General features: G+C 47.2%; 6 protein-coding genes across 6 annotated transcripts; 2 read left to right on the forward strand and 4 right to left on the reverse strand.

The window, feature by feature from the left end:
• Positions 1 to 7,532: 7,532 nt before the first annotated feature.
• ZEB1-3 (FAD-linked oxidoreductase ZEB1) lies at positions 7,533 to 9,516 on the forward strand (the record flags this gene model as incomplete). The annotated part of the gene is made up of 5 exons (XM_037327107.1): positions 7,533 to 7,947; positions 8,002 to 8,426; positions 8,482 to 9,118; positions 9,177 to 9,298; positions 9,349 to 9,516. The coding sequence occupies 5 exons, from the start codon at positions 7,533 to 7,535 to the stop codon at positions 9,514 to 9,516; spliced, it is 1,767 nt and encodes a 588-aa protein (XP_037174668.1).
• An 86-nt stretch (positions 9,517 to 9,602) lies between these two features.
• Positions 9,603 to 11,078, reverse strand: GH5FP-1 (Glycosyl hydrolase 5 family protein; the record flags this gene model as incomplete). The annotated part of the gene is made up of 2 exons (XM_037327108.1): positions 9,603 to 10,692; positions 10,753 to 11,078. The coding sequence occupies 2 exons, from the start codon at positions 11,076 to 11,078 to the stop codon at positions 9,603 to 9,605; spliced, it is 1,416 nt and encodes a 471-aa protein (XP_037174662.1).
• A 1,498-nt stretch (positions 11,079 to 12,576) lies between these two features.
• On the reverse strand, positions 12,577 to 15,299 carry CGCA056_v011865 (uncharacterized protein; the record flags this gene model as incomplete). The annotated part of the gene is made up of 3 exons (XM_037327109.1): positions 12,577 to 12,763; positions 12,828 to 13,080; positions 13,139 to 15,299. 3 exons carry the CDS (start codon positions 15,297 to 15,299, stop codon positions 12,577 to 12,579), a joined length of 2,601 nt encoding a protein of 866 aa, XP_037174317.1.
• A 2,942-nt stretch (positions 15,300 to 18,241) lies between these two features.
• Positions 18,242 to 19,465, forward strand: CGCA056_v011866 (Fasciclin-like arabinogalactan protein; the record flags this gene model as incomplete). The annotated part of the gene is made up of 3 exons (XM_037327110.1): positions 18,242 to 18,350; positions 18,413 to 19,187; positions 19,240 to 19,465. The coding sequence occupies 3 exons, from the start codon at positions 18,242 to 18,244 to the stop codon at positions 19,463 to 19,465; spliced, it is 1,110 nt and encodes a 369-aa protein (XP_037174654.1).
• Positions 19,466 to 19,671: 206 nt separating this feature from the next.
• CGCA056_v011867 (Vegetative incompatibility protein HET-E-1) lies at positions 19,672 to 21,329 on the reverse strand (the record flags this gene model as incomplete). Its single annotated transcript, XM_037327111.1, has 2 exons — positions 19,672 to 19,676; positions 19,751 to 21,329. The coding sequence occupies 2 exons, from the start codon at positions 21,327 to 21,329 to the stop codon at positions 19,672 to 19,674; spliced, it is 1,584 nt and encodes a 527-aa protein (XP_037174316.1).
• A 782-nt stretch (positions 21,330 to 22,111) lies between these two features.
• On the reverse strand, positions 22,112 to 22,312 carry CGCA056_v011868 (uncharacterized protein; the record flags this gene model as incomplete). The annotated part of the gene is made up of 1 exon (XM_037327112.1): positions 22,112 to 22,312. One exon carries the CDS (start codon positions 22,310 to 22,312, stop codon positions 22,112 to 22,114), a length of 201 nt encoding a protein of 66 aa, XP_037174423.1.
• Positions 22,313 to 23,539: the final 1,227 nt, after the last annotated feature.

Here is a 23,539-nt window from a genome sequence, read left to right on the forward strand (position 1 = left end):
TAGCTCTAAGATCTGCAGTTTCTGATTTAGCTATAAATTTAAAGCTTTTAAAAATTAAAAGAATATGAGAAAGATATACGAGGTAAAGCTATAAATCGTATTCGATCTCGAGGTTTGTAGAGCTTATTATTGAGAAATAAGTTTATGATAGATTTTAAAAAGTCTAGTCTCTTGCTAAGACTAGACGAATCATGACACAGATACCTTGAAAAGGGGTCATGCTGCTGCAGAATTATACTGCGCTGTTTGTTAAAGTGCAAACCCTCGGAAAATTCTGATAACTAGTTCCAGCGAAATGCTGCAATCTACGAATGAAATTTGATACGGGCAAGTTTCTGGGTGGTTTCCCATGTGGACTTGATTTAGGCTGTAGCTGACGTTTGGCGGCACCCGATGCAGCCTAGAACGTTGTTGCATGTACGAGGAATACGCCTTGCGATCATACCTACACCGCAGTGTAGCAACTGTCTCAAACTCCTCCACGACATCGACTCATCTCGATCCCTGCGGCTCGGCTCGCGTCAGCCACACCCAAGTTCACCGCCTTCACCATGGAAACCGATCGATCCAAGGTTATTGAAGCGCTAAACGCCTATCGCGCACACATCGCGTCCCATATTCGGAAGAACATGGAACTGTACGTGGAGTATGTCTTGGAGCAGTTACCACTGGACCAGGACTGGACAGACGAGGAAATCAACGATGCTCGCCTGCAATTTCTCGAGGAACGATTAGAACTCGGCGGGTTCATGGAGGGCGTCAGGTTTCCCGATGACGTTCTGATCCATTGGGATGAGATAGCTCAGTTGAGTGGTTTAGACGGGACAATCCGCCTAGACCCGGCCAACGGCGCTGGGCTCCTGGAGGCCTACATATCTCACATCAAGGAGGCTCTGCGCGAAAACTCACACGAGGATATCAGAGATACGATCAAGTTTCCAGCAGAGCTCCGGGTCGTGGCCGAGGAAGTTCACGGCCTGATTGGCCCCGGGCTGCCGTGCCACGACCACCAGCAGCTGACCTTCTGGTCTCTGACAATGGACACGAGCCGTGCCAAGACACCGGAAGAGCTGGAAGACGAGACGGGATTGAACGGCTGTGACCCCCAAGGCTGAACGATGGGAGGCGGGTGAAACTCAGGGGAGGGACGGACAGGACGCCTCATGCTGCGTGGTGTACTGCCGTAAGCCGGGCGGGGATGGGTGGAAATGGCGGTACGTTGTGAATTTGTGGGAGAGGGGGATGTATGTCTTTGAGAGCATTCCCGAGTTTCTTGGATGGTATGCGCATCTTCGGGAGGATCACTTGGAGAGGTTGGCGGCTGAGGACCGGACGGCCAGGCTGTTTGATTGACAGGCAAGTGTCACTTAACGGTCATGTTAGGTATTCTGTCTTAGACCATACCGAGAATGAAGAGGTAGTTGTGATTGGGCACATCATCCCTGGACGTCCATATGCAGTTGGCCGGGTCTGTCCCCGTTGGCCCATCATCCCTGACGCCGCACATGTACAGTCCGTTGCACTGACAGGGTCCGCCCCCCTTTTTTCCCCGCTTATGCAAAAACATGAAAAAAGCCTATTTTACACTATAATACGTATTTTTCCGCATTATATATAGAACGCGCTAAATCTATTACTAGTACCTTAATTATTATTAATTACTATAGTTATAGTAATATTTAAATATATAACTATATAATAAAGATATAAAATATATATCTAATATTTTTATAATAATTAATTTATTTATAGAGATATTATTGATTTAGTTAGTTATTTTATTTTTATATTAATTAATTAATAAAAAATATATTTCATTTTTATAAGAGATTAAAATAATATTTATTAAAAAATAAATAAAAAAACCTATTATCTAATTTTATATATTTATTTAGTATATAGTTTATATAGCTTTAAATAATATAAAAATATGTTAAAGATTTTAATATAATTTTTTAGAATAAATAATTTTAGTAGTTAATAAGAATAATAAGGTTTTAAACAGTTTAATTTATTTATAGTTAAAAGTTTATTATTATATAAATTATACTTAATTATTAATTATCTATTATTAATTAATATATATCTATAGTTTATTGTATTAAATATATTAAAAAAGATATTAAATAATAATAATAATATAATAAGACTTAAAATATTAAATTTATAGTTATTAGTAATTATAATAATAATAATATTAAAAAACTAAGAAATTTATAAACTAATAAATATTATTAACTATATTAAATAAATAATTTAATAATATAGATTATAACATAATATTATTAATAAAATACAAAGACAGAAAAGAATATTATTAGAGTTAATAAAAATAAAAATATAATATTATATAGTTATAATAGTTAAAATATGTTATTAATAACTATAGTAGTAATTTATAATAATAATATAATACTATAGTTTATAGTTAGAGATTTTAATTATAATTAGAAACTTTAAGTTAATTATAATTAATTAAGAAGTATTAAAATAGATTATATAATGTATAGATTTAAAATTATAATAATTCTATTATTTTTATGTATACAAAATAGTAATATTAAATCTATAGCTATAAATAGATTTTGTTATAGTTAAATATATTATATAAAAAACTATATATATAGTTAAATATTATATTATTTTTATTATATTATTTTTCTTCTGTATTGTTTTCTAAATAATATATCTCTATTAATATAATATTACTTAAGATTTTAATCTAATTATTTTTATTATCTAGCTTAACTTTGCTTTATTTTATTTATAATATATATAACTAATATTTATAACGCTAATAATAATAATAATAAAATAAAACTAAAAAGTTTTAAAATACTTATAAAGTTAATTATACTTAATAATAAATAGCTTTATATATATTTACTGTACTAACTAATTTTAATTGATATATTATAGATCTTTTAATTAATACATTAATGTAATATTAAAATATTAATATATTAAGATAACTTTAATTTATTTAAAACTAATATTATAAAGTTTGTTAACTAATTTTATTATTATCTCTTTTAGTAATTTAGTACACATTTTTATATAAATATCTTTTTTTAACTTTTGATAACATAAATAACATGGTTCATCAGTCAGCCGGACGTTTTTTTCTAAACACTCTTACGTCCAAATCACTTAAACCTTTGACGCGTAAAATCCAAAGAACCATAATGCTAATCTACACCTAAGAAGACAAAGTCATTCTCACGATTAAAGCGATCTAATCAACATGCGCTGCAGGTAATAACTTAAGCATTTCGCATGCTGCAAAGACCTACAGTATCCTAAAGAGCACCTTAGCCGATAGAATGAATAACTGACCGCGATGCGAATAAGCTTAACCCTAACGATATAAACTTAATCTAATCGAAGAGAAAACACTTCTCTAATACATTATTAAATAGGATTCTAGAGGATTTCCTTTCCACCTCAGCAGTGTGGAAGATATAGCTAATCTCCTGCTGTGAGCCTGTAATAGCAAGCCTGTTAGTAAGCGATAGGCTAGGCAGTTTATAGACTTACAGCCTGCTCTGAAAACTAAGTTAAATTATCTATATAATTATTAAAAGTCTCTTTAAGAAGATCCTGAGGTTATATCAAAGTGGTTTGCGCTATTATGCAACATAATAGCTAAATATAGCATCTTAGAGGGGGACCTATATAATTTTAATAAAACTGGCTTTATGATAGGCATAATTACTGTGTTAATAATAGTTATATATACTGATTAATATAGTAAAGTAAAGTCTGTCCAGCTTAGTAATTATAAATAGGCTATAGTTATTAAATATATTAATTTAGGTGGGTGGTATATCCCTCTGTTTATAATTGTTAAGGGTGCATATTATTTTGCTAGTTAGACTATGGAATTAGGTGTTCTAGGCAACTAGGTGATTAAACCTACTGCTAATAAATAGATAGATAAATAGATAGATCTTAACGGAATTAAACACTTTAATAAATATACTAAGAACTAAATAAAAGATATCTATTAGATACTTATTATTAATAGCTACAAAAGCTATTTATCAGCTAAATTTAATAATTACTATAAGCAGAACAATATTATAACTATTAATATACCTGCATATTTATTATATCTACTACAGCTATTAGATATTACCCTTCATTCACCTTTAAAACGCATATATAGTAATAAAATCAACTAATTTATTAAAGCCTCTATAAATTATATCACTAAGTCTAAGTTCTTTATTACCTTCTACTAAGCTTATAATAAGGTTTTTAATAAAAAAAACATTAGGTCTGCTTTCTAAAGCGCTAGAATTTCACCATAGGACCTAGACCATATTATTAAAAAGCTTAATATATATTTACAGACGCCTACACCTCCTATAGCTAACCCTTTAACACCTCCACCTTAGCAGTTAAAAACGCCCTCTAACCTATAACAAACTATTTTATAGTCTAACTTTATTAAAAGTTATATCTCTACTTATTAAGGTAGCTTACTAATATTAATTATTACTATAATTAAGTAATTATTAAAAGGTATGCAGGTAATAGTATACTTAATCACTATTTTAACTAATTAGCTTTATACCCTTAAGGATATAAATATAGCATTTACTAAACGCTAGAGGACTAAAAGAATGCAGGTCCAGCTTAGAGGGGCACTTAGTATAGAGGAATCTCAGGTTTTGCTTGAAGGGAAACAAAAAGGGAAACGTCCAGCACCTCAAGAGGATGACGAGGGGGGTCCATCAAAGAGAGCCCAGCCAGCTCGGAGACGCTGTGGTATGTGTGGTGAGACTGGGCATAACGCGCGAACCTGTTCTAAAGATGTCGAACCCTCAGGAGATTCTGATAGCGACAACTAATAGTTGATTTAATGCGTTGTGGTTGAGAAATACTAGATGTTGTTGTGTACGTGGGAAAAAAACGTCTGGCTGACTGGTCTGGCTGGCTGACTGATGAACCACGTTATAGGTTAGAGTGAGATATTATATTAGAGAAAGTATTAAACTATTTTTATAATAGATATTATTGTCTATAAGAGATTTAATTAAGTTTTTAGTATTTTTAATAAGATTTTAAGTAAAACCTTATTTAGTAAACTAAATATCTAATAATTTATAAATTATTTATAAGCTATTATTTACTAATTATAGTTTATATAGCTTTTTTTTAATTGTTTTATTAATATTATATTGCTTATTATAAATAGATATAAACTATTTAATAAAGCTAGCTATTTAATTTAAAGTTTTTTAAAAATAAATCTAATATTACTAATAAGAATAAATAAATTACAAGTATAATATTTAGTTAATAAATATTTAGAAGATTTAATAATAAGAAACTTAGTAATAAATATTATAAGATATTTATATATAGCTAATATATTAGTAGTAATAACGCTAATAATAATAGCTATAACTATATATAGATTAAAATACTAAAGATAATAATTTAATATTTTAATATTACTATATATATTAATAGTATTATTATTATTAGTATCAATTAAGTTATATTTTAATTTTAATAATAAAAATATAATATTTTTAGCTTTCTTTTCTATTATTATTATTATTTTCTATTATTTTCATTATTTTCTAATTATTATTAATTTTAATAATACTTTTTTTTTAATAATTTTAATTTTTAATAAACTAATTATAAAAAATCTCACTAAATAGTTTTCTAAGTGGTTTTATATTATTAATATTAGTTTATCTAGTTATACTAACTTTGATTTATTTTTTTATATAATAAGATTTAATTTTATAGTATTTCTAGCTTAATATATAATATTAGTTAAACTTCTTATTACTTAAATTGTTTTTATATTTATAATATTTTAAATAGATATATATGTAGAGAAGTTATTTGTATACATTTTCTTTTTAATATCTAATATTTATAGAATTATTAAGCCTATAATTATTTTTTTATATATATTAATTATAATATTTATTTAATTATTTTTTAAAGCGTTTATATATTAATTATTATCTTATTAGAGATTAATATAGCGCTATATTATTATTTAATAGTGAAGTAGATTTTATTTCTTTGTTTTAGTTTATTTAAAAAAGAAAATAATATTAATTTATAGAACATTTAGTTAAATAACCTTTTTAGTAAATAAATATATTTAAATAAAAAAATGGCATTAATTTAGATATATTAATGAGTTTTTTATAAATAATAATCATAACAATATTAATTTTCTTTAGATTATATAAATAAATTATTATTTTTAAGCGTTAAGCTTTAAATAATTTAGGTTTATAATAAAATTAACTTATTATTATTTATATCTTTCTCTTTTTTAAATATATTAAAGAATAATATAAATATGTTATTAATATTATAATAAAAAGCTATAGATATATTATCTATAAATCAAATAGTTTAATAAAACATTAAGTTATTTAGAATTAAGTTTAATTAAAATAATCATATTAATAAAAATAAAATATTTTAAAATTAGATCTTTTATAATAGATTTGTTCTATTTTTTTTTATATTATTATTATTATTTAATAAAAAGATATTTTAAAGCTTTTTATAATAACAAAAAAGCTATGTATACATACTTTTTTTATAATATAGATTTAAAAACTATTGAATTATTAAGGTTAAAATTAACTTTAGTAATAATGACCTCTTTAATAGCTTTTCTAATAACTTTTTAAATAATAATAGCTTAGTAAACGTTTTTAATAAATATAATAATTCTAATTAATAATAAAATAAAATATTAAAATTGTTTTTAGTAATATTTTATATTAGTTATTATATATATTATTACGTTTATATATTATTAGTAATAAGTAATAAATAATACCTAGATAAGTCATTATGTATTTACTAAAATATATAATAATACTTAAAAAATATTATAATATTTTTGGATTATAAGATTTAATAGAAATAAATTAATTAAAGTTATTAAAATAGGTTAATTACTGTATTATAAATATCTATATAGTATTAAGTAAAGTTTTATATATATATATATATATAGGGATTATACGTACGTAATTTCAGTAAAAAGGGGGTGTGGATGCTATTAGTGCAACGGACTGTACCTGATAGGGATCACTACTCCGTCAGCGGCTGACGGCAGAGAGCCTTATCTTTCTTGTTCCGCGACACAGCAATTTCTCACGAGTACACCTCCAACACTTTTTTCGAGCAACGCGACAAGACTGCGCCTTAAACCTCGACACCGAACGTGATCCACTCCTCGGACTTGAATTGGGGTCCAGGACGCCCGGGCAGGGGATGACCAACACGCTGCGGCGTAACCAACACAACGTAGCATTTCTCCTGCTGACGATTTCCTTTCCGAGAAATCTGGTGCCTTGCCTCATCTCCCTGCTGCATCTCAACCACGCCGCACCTGGCAGCTGAACACAGGCGAAGCCGCCCGGCCTGTCCTCCTCGTCTTGGGATCTCAAAGCCCCCGACTTAAAAAGGGGAGACTCCTACGTCTCGATATTCATCTTCTCAACTCCAGTGAGCCCAAACAATACCCTCCCACAATGCTATCCTCTACTTTCCTTCCATCCCTCGCTCTAGCCCTAGCATCCCTGCCATGGAGTTCGGCAGACACCACGACCCCATGCAAGTCCTTCCCAGGCAGCGCTGACTGGCCGTCCACAGAATCCTGGGCCGCGCTCAATGAGTCTCTTGGAAGCCGACTGCTGCAACCGGCTGCTCCAGGAGCTGTCTGCCATCCCGGAGAACCGTCCTACGACGCCGGCCGGTGCGCCGCCGTGCAGGCCGGATGGAGCCGCTTCGACTTCCACAAGGCCGACCCCGTCTCCGTCATGTGGGACAACTGGAGCAATGCCACCTGCCTCCCTGACGCGGCTTATCTGTGTCGCGCTGACGGATACTCTGCGTTCGTCGTGAACGCGACCACGCCGGAGCATGTCAAGTTTGGTGTTGACTTTGGTGCGTTTGTACCCAACTTCTCGTCATGATGGACCGGTTGCTTAACGAGTGTAGCGCGGGAGAATAACGTGAGGTTGGTCGTCAAGAGTACGGGGCACGATTACCTAGGGCGCTCTTTTGCCCCGGGGTCTCTGTCCACTTGGGTGCACCATATGCAAGATGTGCAGTACCACGGAGCTGGGTTCCAACTTGCCGGGAGCGATATCACTATCGAGGGGAACGCCGTCACTGTTGGGGGCGGCACCGAGCTGTACAACGCGCAGAAGGCCCTGGCCGAACATGGGCAGGCCATCGTCGGCGGCGGTTGCGGGACCGTGGGAGTCGGCGGGTTCACCCCCGGAGGCGGCCACTCGCTGCTGGGCCCGCGGTACGGCATGGCGGCGGACAATGTTCTGCAGATGGAGATCGTCTCGCCCAAGGGCGAGATCATGACGATCAACGAGGCGCAGAACACGGATCTGTTCTGGGCTATGCGCGGTGTAAGAGCGGACATCATCTGATATTTACACGACTTCCCGATGTTAACTCGAGCAGGGCGGCCCCGGCACCTTCGGCGTCATCACCTCCATCACCTTCTTAACGCACCCCTCGCCTGCAATAACTCATACCTTCTGGGCTATCAGAACCGAGCCCGACGCACCTTATCTCCCAGCCCTCACCGCATACGTCCTCTCCCAGATGCCCGCGCTCGAACGCGCCGGCATGTCCATGTACTGCACCTCATCGCGCGTGCTCATGGAAAACCCCTTTCCGGTACAAAGTCTGCCGGCGCAGATCGCAGGCATGATGGGCGTGGCCCTTCTACAGGACCAGCCGGACTCAGAAGCGATGCAGGAGCTCTGGCAGCCCATCAACACAACCATCGCCGCGCGCTGGCCCGAGGCCGTGTTCGTGCTGCAGACGGAGCAGTTTGCCTCGTGGTTCGACTGGTTCGACAAGTACCGCGACGCGCGGCCCGTGGGGTACCACCTCATCTTCGCGTCGCGGCTGCTCGACGAGGCGGCTCTGACTGAGGATGTGGACGCGCTGGCGGCGGCGGTTGGGACGGCCACGGAGAGGGTGGGACGCGTGACGGCGTTTTTGGTTTCAGGGAGGGGGGTGCACGAGGCGGTGCCGCGCGGGGGCGGGAATGCGGTGCATCCGGCTTGGAGGAGGGCGTATATCCACGCGAGTGAGTTTTCATATTTGCAGTGGGTGGGATGTGTTGAAGACTAATGATGTGTGCACAGTGGCGACGGCTCAGTTCCCTGCCATGAATGCCACGGCAAAACAGGAGGCGATTAAGCTTGTTGATGCGGCGGCGGAGGGGTTGCGACGGTTGGCTCCTGATATGGGGTCTTACATCAACGAGGTGAGTGATCCGCATTCGAGCTGGAGGATGAGTTGCTTATTGGGTCACAGGGCTCTGTGTATGAAAAGGACTGGCAGCAGGCCTACTGGGGCGCGCACTATGATCGACTACTCAGTATCAAGAAGATCGTCGACCCAGACGGCGTGTTCTGGTGCGAGCCGTGCGTTGGTAACGAGGGATGGGAGGTGGTCGATGAAGGACGGCTTTGCCGGGCCTGAGTTGAACCATAAGATGCAGCGGAGGATGTGAAATACGAATTATATCGATTAACTATGATTAGATCAAATACCACGGTGCTCTCTGCTTAAGCCTTCGTCGTGACATTCATTTTCTTCACCCACGGCTTCCAGACATCCTCAATGGTGCCCGGGTCATTCCACCCGTTCCACTCGTAGTTGCCCAGCGCCCAGCCGTCAAAGACACCCTGCGCGCCGGAACGAATACGGTAGCTGCCCGCCAGCCCCCACATCATCCAGCTGATCTTGTTCTTGACGGTGAACTCGCGCAGGCAGACCTGCAAAGTGTCGTTGCGCATCGTGTCGTCCTGCGCATTGCCGAACTCGGACAGGATGACGGGCGTCAGGCGGCTCGCCTTCGGGCAGTCGCCGGTAACATTACACGCGGCCGGCTTGTCGATACCCAGCGCGTTGAACCCAGAGCGGTAAAACCCGGCCTCGATGATAGGGCAGGTGCCCGTGTCGACGTCCTCGCTCATCTTGTACAGGTGCAGCTCCCAGACGAGCTTGTCGGCCCAGGCGTGGGCGTCGACGTCGAAGACCTTGGGCTCGCGGCGCGCGGCGTCGCGGATGGCGGTGCACTTGTAGCACGGCGCGGTGAGGTAGTTCTTGCCGCTCGTGAGCGCGGAGAGGTCCTGGCCGTACTGCATGCCGCCCCAGAGGATGAGCACGTCCGGGTTGGCCTCGTGGATGGCGTCGGCGCCGGCGGAGAAGTTGCCGACGAGGGTGTCCCAGTTGTAGTACAGGTCGGTCTTGTTCCAGGACTCGCGGACCTCGTTGCGCAGGGACATGGAGACGATGTTGGGGTGGCCGCGGGCCCAGTTGGCGACGTAGGAGAGGCCGCGGCGCCAGTGGGTGGTGTTGAAGTAGACGTCGTCGAACCAGCCGTTGCCGTCGGTGTGGGAGCAGCACCACATGGCCTTGCTGACGTGGACGTCCGGGGAGATGAAGATGCCGCGGTCGAGGGCGGCCTTGGCGATGTCGGACCAGATCTCGAAGCGGGTGGTTTCGCGCGTCCAGGTCGGGTTCTGCTTGATGATCTCGTTGGTGACCTTGGTGCCGTTGACGTAGCCGAGGGCGTTGACCATGGCGACCTCGAGCGGGACGTCTTCGCCTTCGCGGTCGTAGATTTGGTCCACCATCTCAATGGCGTAGCCCCTGGTGAAGGGTGGGTTAGTTGCGTGACCACCGTGAAGGAAACATGTAGCGAGGACTTACATTCGGATATAGTTGAAGCCAATGCTGGCGACACTGTCCAGGATCTTGTCAACCGAAGACCATTCCAGGCCCTCGGGGACCATAGTCTCGCCGCTCATGGGCCAATTGACGCCAGCCCATGTGATGACCTCGCCGCGGCTGTTGACGATGTCGCGGCGTTGGGTGCTGAAGGGGCCATATGGCCAGGCGTTGCTGGAGTCGTTGGTCGCCTGTCTGACGGACTGTCTCTGGGCAGTGTACCGCCCCATGACGGGGGTCTTCATGTACTGGCCGCACGCCGACGACACGAGGGTCGCGGCGGCGATCGCGAGGGCCGTCAGCTTCATTATGGAAACAAAGTTGCGCCAACGACCACGTGTAGAAGCTGCAATGGAACGGCGAACGTTGCGTCGAGGGAGGGCGAAAAGGACGCCGGCGTCCTTTTTAAGGCCACCGCCCGCGGCGACACCTTCATGAGCCGCTGCCATTTCCTGTCCTCGGTGGATTGGCCGGCGAGGTGTCCGTATCCGTGGAGAGCAAAGGGCTGGTCGGTCAGTCTAGTTGGCTGGGTCGGCTCCGCAATCCCCGCATGTGCTGCTTTCTGCCCCTTCCAGCGGGATTAGCATCGTCATACTCTCTCAAACCTGTCTGGTCACGAGGGTTGGTTGCGTACCACGCCGGTGGATGGGGTTGGTTTTTGCCGGAGCTGTGGGCGATCAAGGTTTGGGGCCGGGAGAGCAGGGTGGCCCTTGTCGCGGGGAAGGTTTGTTGGAGAAGCTTCATGACGGCATTGGACCGCTTGAAAGAGTGGAGAGCTCGGGAGCCGGGCTACCCCGCATGGCAAAGTGCGGAGGCGGTGGAGAAGACAAATAAAAAGGAAATGAGAGCGGGCAGCGGGACATTTCCCAGTTGACCAGTCCACTGGCTTGCCGAGCAACCCGTCCCCGGGGGTGGGGGCTCCATGGCTCGGAGCCGGACCGAATCGGATGGGTGCTCCGTAAGATGCCTGGCACCTCTAGTAGCCTGATTTCCCACATGTCGAAAAATCATGTGATGACGTCGTCAGCCAAGCTGTGCGAGGAGTTTGGGTGAGAACATGGCTGTATAGTAATGGAGTCAAGGAGGCCAGTGACGACAGTATATATTAGATGACTGACGGATACAAGTATTAACAAGAATGGGGACGACGATGATGACGAGGACGATGAAGATAATCTAGGAGAAAGGAACAATAGAGACAATATAGCTAGTATATGTAAGAATATCTCCAGCTATCCCACAGATAGCATGTAGTTAGAGCCTCAAGGTATAATGGCAAAGCAGCTTTTCGACCTAGAGTCTAGAGTCTTCGCCTCTCATCTTGATGTTAGAGTTGAAAGTATTTGAAGTGGAACCTTATGATACGCCGCGACATACCCAACAACACCCCAAAATGATGTAAAAAGAGAGATCACGACTGGGGCATGAGTCGAACACGCGACCTGCGCCTGGAAGATATGGAATACGCGCCGCTCTACCACCCGAGCTACCCAGCCGTTGCTTTCTTCTTGAATTATTCCTCTCTTGTCTTGATCTTAAGTCAAGAGGCGATGCGGGCTGACAGTCATCGTGGTTGCCTGGAGGGAAAGATGGGGCCGAGCGGCCTGGTCTGACAGAATCTTCTAGATCAACACGCGCCTTTCAGATGGGCAGCTTCAGGCGTACGAACATCATGTTACCGGCAGGTGATCCAAACGTTGCAATAGCCGCTGCGATTTAACAAGAACTTGAGAGGCATTCGTAAAGTTCATTGGTAGGCGGCACAGACTTGTAAATATATTCACTAAAGAAAGTAAAAAGCGTCCACTACTTCTTCAAGCTCTTCTCCGGGTCCTTCTCGTACCTGTTGCACCACTTCCTCCACTCCTTAGCGCCCTTGTGCATGACCACCTTCAAGTCGTCCTTGACGTCGTTAACCTCCCACGCCTCGTCCTCCCAGTTCTTCTGCCCGCCGGTCCGCGAGGGCGACCAGCCGATGGCCTCCAAGCACTCACTATTTTACCAATGTCAGCAGGTGTTTACATATTAGAGACATATTACCGGGGAATGAAACTCACACTTCAGTCGGTGCGTGGCTGTACCGCGGGAACAGCCGCGAGTCGACGCGGTGGCACTCGGCGTACAGGTAGCTGGAGAGCACGTCGATGCGGTGCGCGGGCTTGAACGTGATCTTCAGCTTGTTCTCCTTCTCCAGCTCCTTTTCAGACTTCTCGGGGTCGATGGTCTCGGGATCCTGTGACGTCGACGCGATGCGCTTCGTCACGGAGCGGGCGGTCTTGGTGCCCTTGATGGTGAAGTACGCCCACACAGCTGTCGCTCACGTTAGCATTGGCGAACAAATTACCAATAGTAACCAAGATAAACTGACCATTGACCTCGAAGAGCCCGCTGATAGCAATCATGACGAGGTCGATTGCCAGCGAGACGGGGAGCAGGCCCGTCGCGATGATGGCGTCCCGCTGCGCCTTGGACTTTGTCCGCAGCATCGTGTTGACAAACTCCTCCCGCATCTGCTCCGGCGTCATGTTCATCGACGGCGGGTACACGAAGACGATCTCCTCCACACCGACCGTCTTCTTGGTCTCGTGGGAGCCGTGCGCCGGGTCGTCGTCCTGGACATCCTCCTCCTTGATATCCTCCGAGAACTTGCCGCCGCTCTTCTCATCGCGTGCCTTCTCCTCGCTGAACTTCTCCTCGAAAGGGTTCTCCTCCCTTGCCTTCTCCTCAGACCCGGCCTCCCTGGCTTTGTCATACACGCCAGCCTCCTTCGCCTTCTCGTCAGCAGCCCTCGTCGCCTCGTCAGCGGGCTTGCCACTCTCCTCAGCCTTCTCGTCAACATCCACGCTGTCCTTCCCCTTGACGTCCCCATCTTTACCATCCTTCGACTTGTTCCTCCTCCCCTTGCTCTTCAGCGAGAGCTTGCGCGCAAGATTCGACGTCGACGACGACGAAGCCGGCGCCGGCGGAGGCGTCACGCGCGCGAGGAAGTCAAGATTACTCGTCGTGGTATATTGCATCGCCCTATCCACGCCCCGTGTGCACTTGGCCTTGAACCCCGCCCAGCTCGTCGTCTTCGCGTCACTCTGCTTCGCCTGCCGCACCTCCGCCTGCCACTTGCGCTGCACCTTGTGCGAGACGCCCTCCTTCACGCCCTCGGGCGGCGCCTGCAGCGGCGGCGGCGGCGGCGTGTACACCAGGAACCGCGTCGGCATGCCGCCCTTGTCCGGCGGCGCGCCCAGCCACGGCTTCGGGAACGGCACCAGGTACGCGATCAGCTTGTGCGGGTCGCGCGAGTAGTGCACCGGGTTGTTGGGGTCGTCGGCGCCAAAGTCGGAGCCCTGGCGCCGCGGCGGCGCCATGAAGCCCTCTGTGGATGGTGTCCTGGTGAACGGTGCGGGCTCTTGCTGTTGCTTGAGCATGGCTGCTACGGCGTCTGGGTGTGGACGCGCGGGCAGCGGCGGGGCCGGGCCGCCGTGCTCCTCCTCGTGCTGCAGGCGCATGGCGAGCGCGCGGTCTTCGTCTTCTGGGGACATTGGATGAGACGGCTGCGGCTGTGGTGGCCCGCTGTTTCCCCAGCCAGATGAGCCATGTGATGGGCGCTGGGGCAGATCATGCCGGTTGTGGTTTCCCTCTTCCTCTTCTTGGAGTGCTAATGCCATTGCGTAGTCGCGGTCCTCTTGCTCCTGGATGGAGGGATCGGACGCGTGTGCTTGGGCATAGTAGTCCGCGACCTCCGGCTCTTGAGAGGGCCTTGGACCAGGCAAGGGCGGACGGTCCTCGGGGATGGGGGCGGGTGCTGGAGGTTCTGGCGACTTGCCCTTGTCGTCGGGGATGCGGTGGCCATCTGGTACGCTGTATGTGTAGCCGGTGTCGTTGTGATGTACGACGGGCTCGGGCGCTTTGCCCTTGTCTTCTGCGGTGGGATGTCCATTGGGGGGCTGTGAGTGGCCGGTGTCGTGATGCAGCACGGCAGGCTCGGACATGGGTGATACGTAATAGTTGTCCTGCGCGGGCTGATGTTGAGGCTGGTGCGATGAAGACGCCATTTCGTCGACTGTCACCCTGGATTCGACAGGCGACGGCGGCGAGGCGCTCCTTTTGCTGGGAGGATCGTAAATGTCGTCAGCGGTGTTGTTGTTGATGATGGTCTCTGCTGGGGGGTCGTAGATGTCGACGCGAGGTTTACTTGGGGGGTCGTAAATGTTGTCCTCCTCATCCTCCTCCTCCTCCGGGACGGCGTCGGCCGCATGTTTCGTCCTATTGGGGTCCTTATAAGACCACTGCGAGCGCACGCTATTGGAGCGATAGGTCGTGGGCGTGGCGGGTATAATGTTCACCGCAGGGACTCCGCTGCCTGATGGGACGGTGGGTGACTCATTGTTGAGGTCATCGTACCAGCGGCTGTTGCTGTGAGTTTGCTGGTCGTACTCATGCTGTCCCTGAGCTTGTTGTGAGCTCGGCTTGGATGGGAAGAAGAGCTCCTGCTCCGCGATGGAGCTTGGTGTATGGCGCTGCTGGGTAGTGTCCATCTTGGCGATGCAAGCTTTACTGCACGTTTTCCAAGACACTATATTTTCTGTTTGGTTTTTGCTCTTCGATGAAGAGAGAAAAGTGAGGAAACGAAGCGGGCTATACGGACACAAGCCAATTCAGTCAAGTCAGCGCAAACCTTAAATTTGGAGCTCGTTTGGTTCTTCAGCATTCTGAGGCGACAAAAACCGCCTTGGAACGCGCAACCCCGGTGCGGCGTTGAAAGGGAATGACGTGGTGTCACTGAGGGAGGGTGTGGCGCAGCCCGAATTGGTTTGTGGCTCTGGCAGTCTGGCGCCCCAACGGTCAGCGGCGCAGCTCACTGAGTCCTTGTACGGGATCTCCGTGATGGACAGGGGTGGTTTCTGGCGATCCTGGCATTGGCCAAACTGTGGCTAGAGCTCGGTTTCAAGTCCGAGGGGTTTCGGTGCGGCGGTGAGTGTCTGTTGGGCGACCGGCGAACGCATAGCGAAGACATCCTGGGGATAGCAGCAAAACTTGGATCTCTGGGCGGTCACTTCTCTCTGCTCTGAGGCGGCGCGCTGTTGTTCTCGCCCCGAACATGCCGTTTGCGAAAGCTACGATACCCCTGGATTAAGCTGCTGGATCGTGCGGGTGTTGTGTTGCACAGGAAAGATTCTATTGTTTTCTGGTGGATGGACGAATTGGGGGCTGGATGTGACCTGCCTACCATACCATGAAGCACCTATACGCACACTCATCCAGCACCGTTTACTGGTCACGATCAGGAATGAGTATATGTAGCGTTTGCTGCTCATCCAGAAGGGCCAAGACCTTGGACAGTTTCGCGTACGTCGCGATGCCACGGCTGGGGGCATCGGGAAAAGTCGGAGGAAGCCAAACAGATGTCACCATGGGTATGCGACATGGAGAACGGGTCGGATTCTAGGCGAGAGTGTTAAGCATTGCATCCTCGCGGGGGAGCCAAGCATTTGAGAGGAACCCGAAAGAAGGGTCGAAGTCGTTAGCTTGGGGATCGTGATTTGATGTTCACAAAATAGCCGTCTATTTCGAGAAAGCCAAGTCGTCCTCGAAAAAGAATGACGGGGGAGCGAAGAGTTGGGGTTATCATACTCAACACGACACACGACTACTCCTGTCGCTAGAGTGGTGATTCGCAGCTCAGAGTTGACGATGGAAAGGCCAGAAGTGAGGCCAGATGAGACCCGGCGTCCACGATCAATCGCTTCAACTACACAATCGAACAGACCAAATTTAGCAGTTGATCTCGAAATTTCACAGTGCCCATCGTAGCGGCTCCTGTCAGTCGGTCTCTCTCTTCTCCACATACCAAAGCCCCGAGCGCACCTCAGCATTTTCAGCCCAAGTCGGCGGTGCAGCATGCCAGAAAAGAATTGTTCGCTTCCTGCCAAGCTGCCGCAAGCCAATGCGCACCGCAGCGCAGTCAGTTACTGCCATTTTTACTTTCTGTGCCCTTTCAGCTGGTCTACGGCATAGACGTGGTGCCGCATTAGCCGTGCGCTCGGTCAACTGAAGTTTTGCATACGTCGAGAAGGTAGATGGGAGAAGAGACGAATCCGTGGCGACGTGCGTGCGTCTGTCCTGTCTGTCTGTCTCCGTCAGCCGTCAGCAAAGGGAAAGCAGCATCGTGTGAAAGGGAGCTGTTGGCAGAATGTTCCGCGGGAGAATGATGACAGACTCCGGGCGGTGGGTGTTTGGGAGTGGGATAAATTTAGCTGAGTCAGCCCCGATTTCGACCGGGCACTTGTTACCGGGAGACCCACCTCGGGGTATTCCCACGTCCCCTCTCCACCTCGGGCGGCACGGGCACCTCTGCCTCTCCCGCGAATAGCTTCGACTGGCAACCCGTCAGTGCTCTTGTCTCAAGACTACGTCGTCCTTGTTGCTGAGTTACTTTGGACCAGACTTGGCATTTGCGAAGTGCGGGCCACCAGCTTCACAGCAACAGCAACATATCTCTGCTCCATGAGGCTGCTCTGTCTGTCAAAGTGTTTCTCCTCATCTTCGTGCAAGTCCAAGAACTAGTCACACGGCCTCTGCAGGCTTGGCACCGCTGGTGTTGCGGCTCTTCACTCGCAGGCGACGTCCCTAACAGACGAAGGTGTGAAGCCTGTCTCCCTCTCAAAATAGCTGACTTTCGTCTGAGAGAGCCCCCACTCCGCATGGATGCGTTTCCAGTGTCCCACTCCCTCTCTGAGGCATGTTTCAAAATCGTATCCCGCGCCGCTATTCGTCGATCTCCCGCCCTGGCAAATCCGCCAAGGCATCGCTCTCCTTTCCATCCAACTTCCTGATTCGTCCGCCGTGTTTTGGGACGCAGCGAAGCGCAAGAGCCTCTCTGGTGTTTGTCCGTATCAAACTGCTGCTTGACGAATCCCAAGGCTGATGATGAATTGGGGGTCCATGTCTTTCTCTCTTTGTGAATCCACAACCCACCTCTCCCGTATGGGTCTTTCGTATTCCCACTTCTTTTCCCCCTCTCACCCCTCGGGACCGTAGCACCCCGAGCCAAGCCAAGCCCAGACTGCCTGTCAAACCTTTGAAAACCCCCGACGAAGAAGATGACGGGAGCCCAGGCCCGGAGTCCTACGTCCAGATCTGGGTTACAGCAGGAGACTTGCATCAAACAAGCAACGCACCCCCCATCGCAGTATTCGTACCCACCGGCGCTTATTTTGGTAGTCGTGCTGCAGGATCTCCCGTCTGAGCTTGGCAAGTGTCAAGAGCATGGCTCTTCACCCCAGGCCCTAGACCCGCGCGTCCGGTTGTCATTATAAGTATATCTGACGGCTGCCTTCCCGTGCTATCGATCATGACGACCCTCTAAACTCTGTTTCCTTTTGTCTTTATATCTCCGAGTGTGTGTGGTGCGTGTCTCCGCAACTCTCTTTTCTCTTCAACCCGCCGGGCTGGTTCCCATCCTTGCCCGACAACCGCTATGCAGTTGAAGGGATTTCTTCCTCTGGCCTTCGCTGCACTGGCGGCGGCGGCTGAGCCGCTGGCCGCCGTGCTAAAGACTCACAATGGAACTCTGAGTACGATGAACTGTGAGTAGTAGTATCCCGCATCGTAGGGGGGAATGGCCTTACTTACACGAATCGAAATCCAGCTCTGCTCGCCATGGTCCCCGCAGTCGGCGAGTCCCTCTCCACCTCCAAAGACTTCACCATCCTCGCGCCCTCGAACGACGCCTTCGCCAAGGCCATGCAGGCCGACCCCACGCTCGCCCAGAAGATGACCAACGTTACCTGGGTCACCGACCTGCTCATGTACCACGTCGTCTCCGGCAAGACCACCTCGGCCGCCTTCTCCTCGAAGCCCAAGTTCGCCAACACCATGTTCGAGACGCCCTTCGCCAACGTCACGGGCACTCAGAGGGTCGAGCTCAACAAGATGGCCGGCAAGGCCGTCGTCTACAGCGGCTTCAAGCAGATGAGCATCGTCGAGACGCCCGACATCACCTTCAACGGCGGCGTGCTGCACGTCATGGACTCGGTGCTGACGTTCCCCGGAACGCCGGCCGAGACGGCCATGAACACGGGCCTGACGAGCATGGCGGGCGCGTTGATGAAGGCGGGCTTGGTGGACGGGGTGGATAGTCTGCAGGCTGCGACTGTGTTTGCACCGACGAATGCGGCGTTCCAGGCTATTGGGGCGACTGTCACGTCGATGCAGCCGGCGGATCTAGCCAAGGTGCTGCAGTACCACGTCGTGCAGAACCAGGTCCGCTTCAGTACAGGAATTACGACCAAGATGGGGTTCAAGAGCTTGATGGGGGAGAAGGTTACCCTGAGGAAGGAGGAGGGTGTGGTGTATGCCAACTCGGCCAAGGTGTCGGTTGCCAACATCATCACTAGCGATGGTGTCATGCACGTCATTGACAAGTAAGCATTCACTCAATTGCCAGTCTTGAGACTCCTGACTAACGTGCTCCAGCGTCCTCAACCCCGCCTCGCCGAAGCTGACCCCCTCGAAATCCGCCGCGACCTCCCCCCTCGCCTTCAATGGAGCCGTCGCTGCAGCCAACGCCCCGTTCGCCGACACGGTAAAGCCGACCGCCAACTTCGTCCTCGCCGTTGAATCGAGCGCGATCAACGTCAAGGTCAGCTTTGTTCGTGCCGTGCTTGGGTTCCTCGGATGCCTGGCGGTGGTCATGTTGTAAAGCGCAATGGAGACGGGGTCTTCTTTTGTCACGTACAAATCTCATTCCATTCTTTGGGAGCTTCAAGCGAGCATCTTACAATACCAGAGACCTATTACTCAGATACTACTTTTTAATTAGAGCGGACTTTAAAAATTTTGCAATGTTATATAAACCCCTCGCTCCACCGTGGTCGCGGATGTGGTTACACATGCCACGGCTGCCGCTCATTCTCACAAGAAATCAACGGGGTACTGAAGGTATATATATGTGATGTATCAAGGTCAACGGAAGTATAGATTAAACGTTCCGTTCCCTCGAGACGAACAGCTGCGGTGCGTTGTCTGGGGATTCCGAAGTTCCCAAGGGTTCGTCGCATCTCCTTGACGTCCATGTCTCCGGCTCCTATCCTTAAGTGGAAGATGTCCAGCATCAACTGGTGTTCTCTGTACCCTACAATGGTGTATTGCACATTGTGTCCGAAATCCTCGATGCCGATGTCCTCGTAACCGAGTAGACCACTAAACAGGAACATAAATTCTCCGATTCGGCATTGTCTAGTGGGATCATCGTCTGCCAGCATAGGACATGGTGCTTCCAAAAGGATTGACCCGTACTTTGGCTTCTCAACAGCCACCAGGAACATGCGGTTTTCGTGGTCCCAGCTATCTGGCGGCCACGTCTTGACAATCTTGCAGCCCTGGGGAAACGCAAAGTATGGCTGGTCTGAGAGAGTGCTTAAGTTGATGGACATGATGTCCAGCGGGTCTTTGAAGATGTACGCGTCTGGGCAGCGTATCCAGTGCACCATGCTAGCTTCTGTATCGTCCGGTATCTTCACGAGCTTGCCAATATTCCTCGCGAATATGCCTGGACTTATCTTTCTTAGCCCAACGCCGAGCGCAGGCATGCGCTGGCCCGCAACCACACCCTTCTGCGTGGGTTGCCCGCCGTGAAAGGAGACCGGGAGAATGTAATGCAGCAGATCGGTCTGTCCCTTCCGCACCAGGCACAGTTCGAGGGTCAACTTCACCCCAGCGTTAGTGATGCTGACCTCGTTCCATTGACGTCTGATATGGCCTGCAGGTATCGAGTGAAATTGTCCGGGCGCATCGGCGAACGCCCCGCAAAACCCTGGGGTTGTTTTAGACCAGGCGAAGATTGACACATCATATCCGGTTCGTATAATCTCCTCCTGAAGACGACGGAACGCCTTCGATCCCTCGCCGTAGAGCATTGGCATATTGACGTCAAAGATGCCCAGAAGACAGTAGGCCTTGTCCTCCTCCCTAGTGGTTTCGCGACCGGCAGCCCACGACATCCGCTCCGCGATGGAGTGGCTTGCCGGAACATAATACGTCATGGCTTTGGAAGAGATGCCTGTGACGCCCGAGAGTATTTCATACCAGTCCCGCTTGTCGCCAACGAGCCCCCAGTCGTGTTGATAGAAGCGCACATCAGCCGGCGCGATGAGCTCCTGCAAGGTCCAGCCCCTGGAGAACCAGCGGCACTTGCGCAAGAAGGGCTCCAGGGCCATATCCTTGGGAAATGATGCAGGAAGGCGGAGGTCTGACAGGTAGGCGTAGCATACTTTGGCATTTTTGTACCACTTGTACATCGAGTTGATGGCCTCCGAAAGCTCTGCGCTGTTGGACTTGTCGATGCAGCATGTATCGATCCAGGCGTACTTGATACCGTCGTGGGCGGCCAACCGGCATGTCTTACGTATCTTGTGGAAACCCTTCATCCTCTTGCGCCTCCATCTACTCCAATCCTGGAGAGTGACTTCCTCGTCTTCCCATGTGTGTGAGAGGATTGCGTAAGGTGGTATCTCTCGGTCATAATAGGTTTCCATAGAGAGCGTGGTTGTTTCTATTAGCCGCATGATGGACGGTTCTATAGTAAGAGACGTTTTGTGTGGTATTGTTCTAGTTTTTCGCGGGTCTCTCGGTTCTTCGTCTCCTATGATTGTTGGGGCTGCATTGGCAACGTCATATGAAATGCACATACTGACGCGTGGAATGTACGAATGCGGCCAGTATGTTGGAAGTTACAACTCAATTTTCTGATTTGGCCGTGATACAGACTGGTTTTGGGATAGAGCGGCAGGGAGGTCGGTGAAGGTCCAAATGAAGGTAGTAGTAGGCAGACCGCAACTAAAAAGCTGCTAGCTTCGAGCACTATGTCAAGAAGCAAAATGGATCGAATCACTTGACCCCAAGTGTTTTTCAGCCACAGCATCGGCGGCGGGAGCTTCGCGAGAATTGGCAGCTGTGGGGTGGCGCTGGGAAGAGTGCGTAGATCATGGAATGCTGAAGTGGAAAAATACACACAGAGACACGTATCCGAACCACATGATCTCTGCCATAAAAATCACTGATCAGGATGGTGGGCGCTTCCATTCATTGGTTCACACAGCTTGGGGGTCAGACGGAGTCATACGAAATGCAGCCTGGTGCGGCGCAGCCCTGCGAGAAAAAGGCCTTTGCATAGTCCAATCTGACCAAAAGGAAATCACGCAAGTAGAAGCTCCAGTTGCCAGAAGTTTCATACTTACAAGTCTAGACCCGCTACTTTCAAAGACAAGTACGAAAAGCAGAAAGGAGGTGAATGACAATAACTTGACCGCAGAGCTTAAAACCCAGCAACTGCCTGCATTTATTTACTTCAACTCACAGCCCAGCCAATATTTGCAAAAATCAAAGGCCTGCTTCTTCGCCCCATCTTCCGTGTACGGTCGGCATATGTCTGGCGCAGTTTCCCAAGTAATCTCCGTAACTCTCGCGTCCTGATTCTCCCCCTCACACTCAACCTTTGCTTCGGTAGCAGATGGAGTACCACTTGTACGAAACCTAGGAGCCTTGACATAAAAACGTATTATCTCATTCCCAGTCCAACTCCGGTACGCGTGGAAACAATGTTCCCCATCTCGTCTGGTCCATCCGCCCGAAGCGAGCAGCGGTCTTCCATACGTTCGGGGTCGTAGCCTTCCAGAATTCTAACGACGTCTTTATCGGATAGCGCGAGATCCCACTTTGCAGTTTTGGGGTTTTCAATTGGACAAAAAACGTCATCTTCTGAAAGCGTGAGGCCGTACTTTTCATAGCCTACTTCCGCGTTTAGTTCATCCCTCGTTTCAGGACTTAGTTCCATGATCCGTTTGGGTCTCTTTTTGAAGCTTGGTTTGAAGGTCGATGTGGAGCTCGATTCGGTACCGCGTTGAGAAAGGCGACTTGTTTGATGGTAATGGGCTTGAGCTGTGATGGAGGGGCAGTAGCGAGCATGAGCAGTGGTTGTTGAGTGTTTGGCAGCCGAGAGACCGGACTTGAGAAGTCGTCTGAACATCGTGCGCTTCGATTCCTCCCTTCTCGTCTTCTTTGCGTCTCTCTCTTCCTTTCTAGTTTGTCTTATTCTCTGTATCTTGTTGTGTGCTATTCTTGTCGTGTTAGTTAGTCGTGATTGCAGTGGCGTTGATAGAATAGATTGTGAGATAACCTTGACAGTATAGGCGACTATTCTTGCATATATCTGCAGGCTGCCGGTCTGTTTTACGAGGGAGAGTGTGTTGTTCAGATCGAGGATGAGGAATGAGTTCGGGTGGAGCGCTTGGTATCTAGGCCTCTTATATGTATAGCTACGATAAAGTTTACCGTGAAGACTTTTTCAAAAGTAGCTGAGAACCTCGCTGACCACGGTAGTCAGCGTGAGCAGTAGAAGAAACATGTCTCACTGAACATGGCACCGACTGCAGTGCTCATCACACTGCAATTTTAGCATAGGTACATAACTACCCAGGGACGAGAGAGACGACAGAGACGAGAGAGACGACAGAGACGAGAGAGACGACAGAGATAATAAAAACAATAAAAACCATAGAGACAACAGGGACGATAAGGATACAAGAAATAATAGTGATAATACGAATAGATCTGATAAAAGAGATAACAATAATAGAGATAAAACAGCACTCTTCCGGGATATCTAGAAGCATTTCTATATACTGACTTTCTGTAATGCTTTCAAGCTCTTCATATATAATCAAAGTCATTGCTCTCGCAGATGCAACGAATCATTGCTACTAGACGAAACGAATAA

Source organism: Colletotrichum aenigma (genome assembly GCF_013390185.1).
Source record: "Colletotrichum aenigma strain Cg56 chromosome Unknown KSG_Cg56_contig08, whole genome shotgun sequence".
In the NCBI taxonomy this organism is placed as follows: domain Eukaryota; kingdom Fungi; phylum Ascomycota; class Sordariomycetes; order Glomerellales; family Glomerellaceae; genus Colletotrichum; species Colletotrichum aenigma.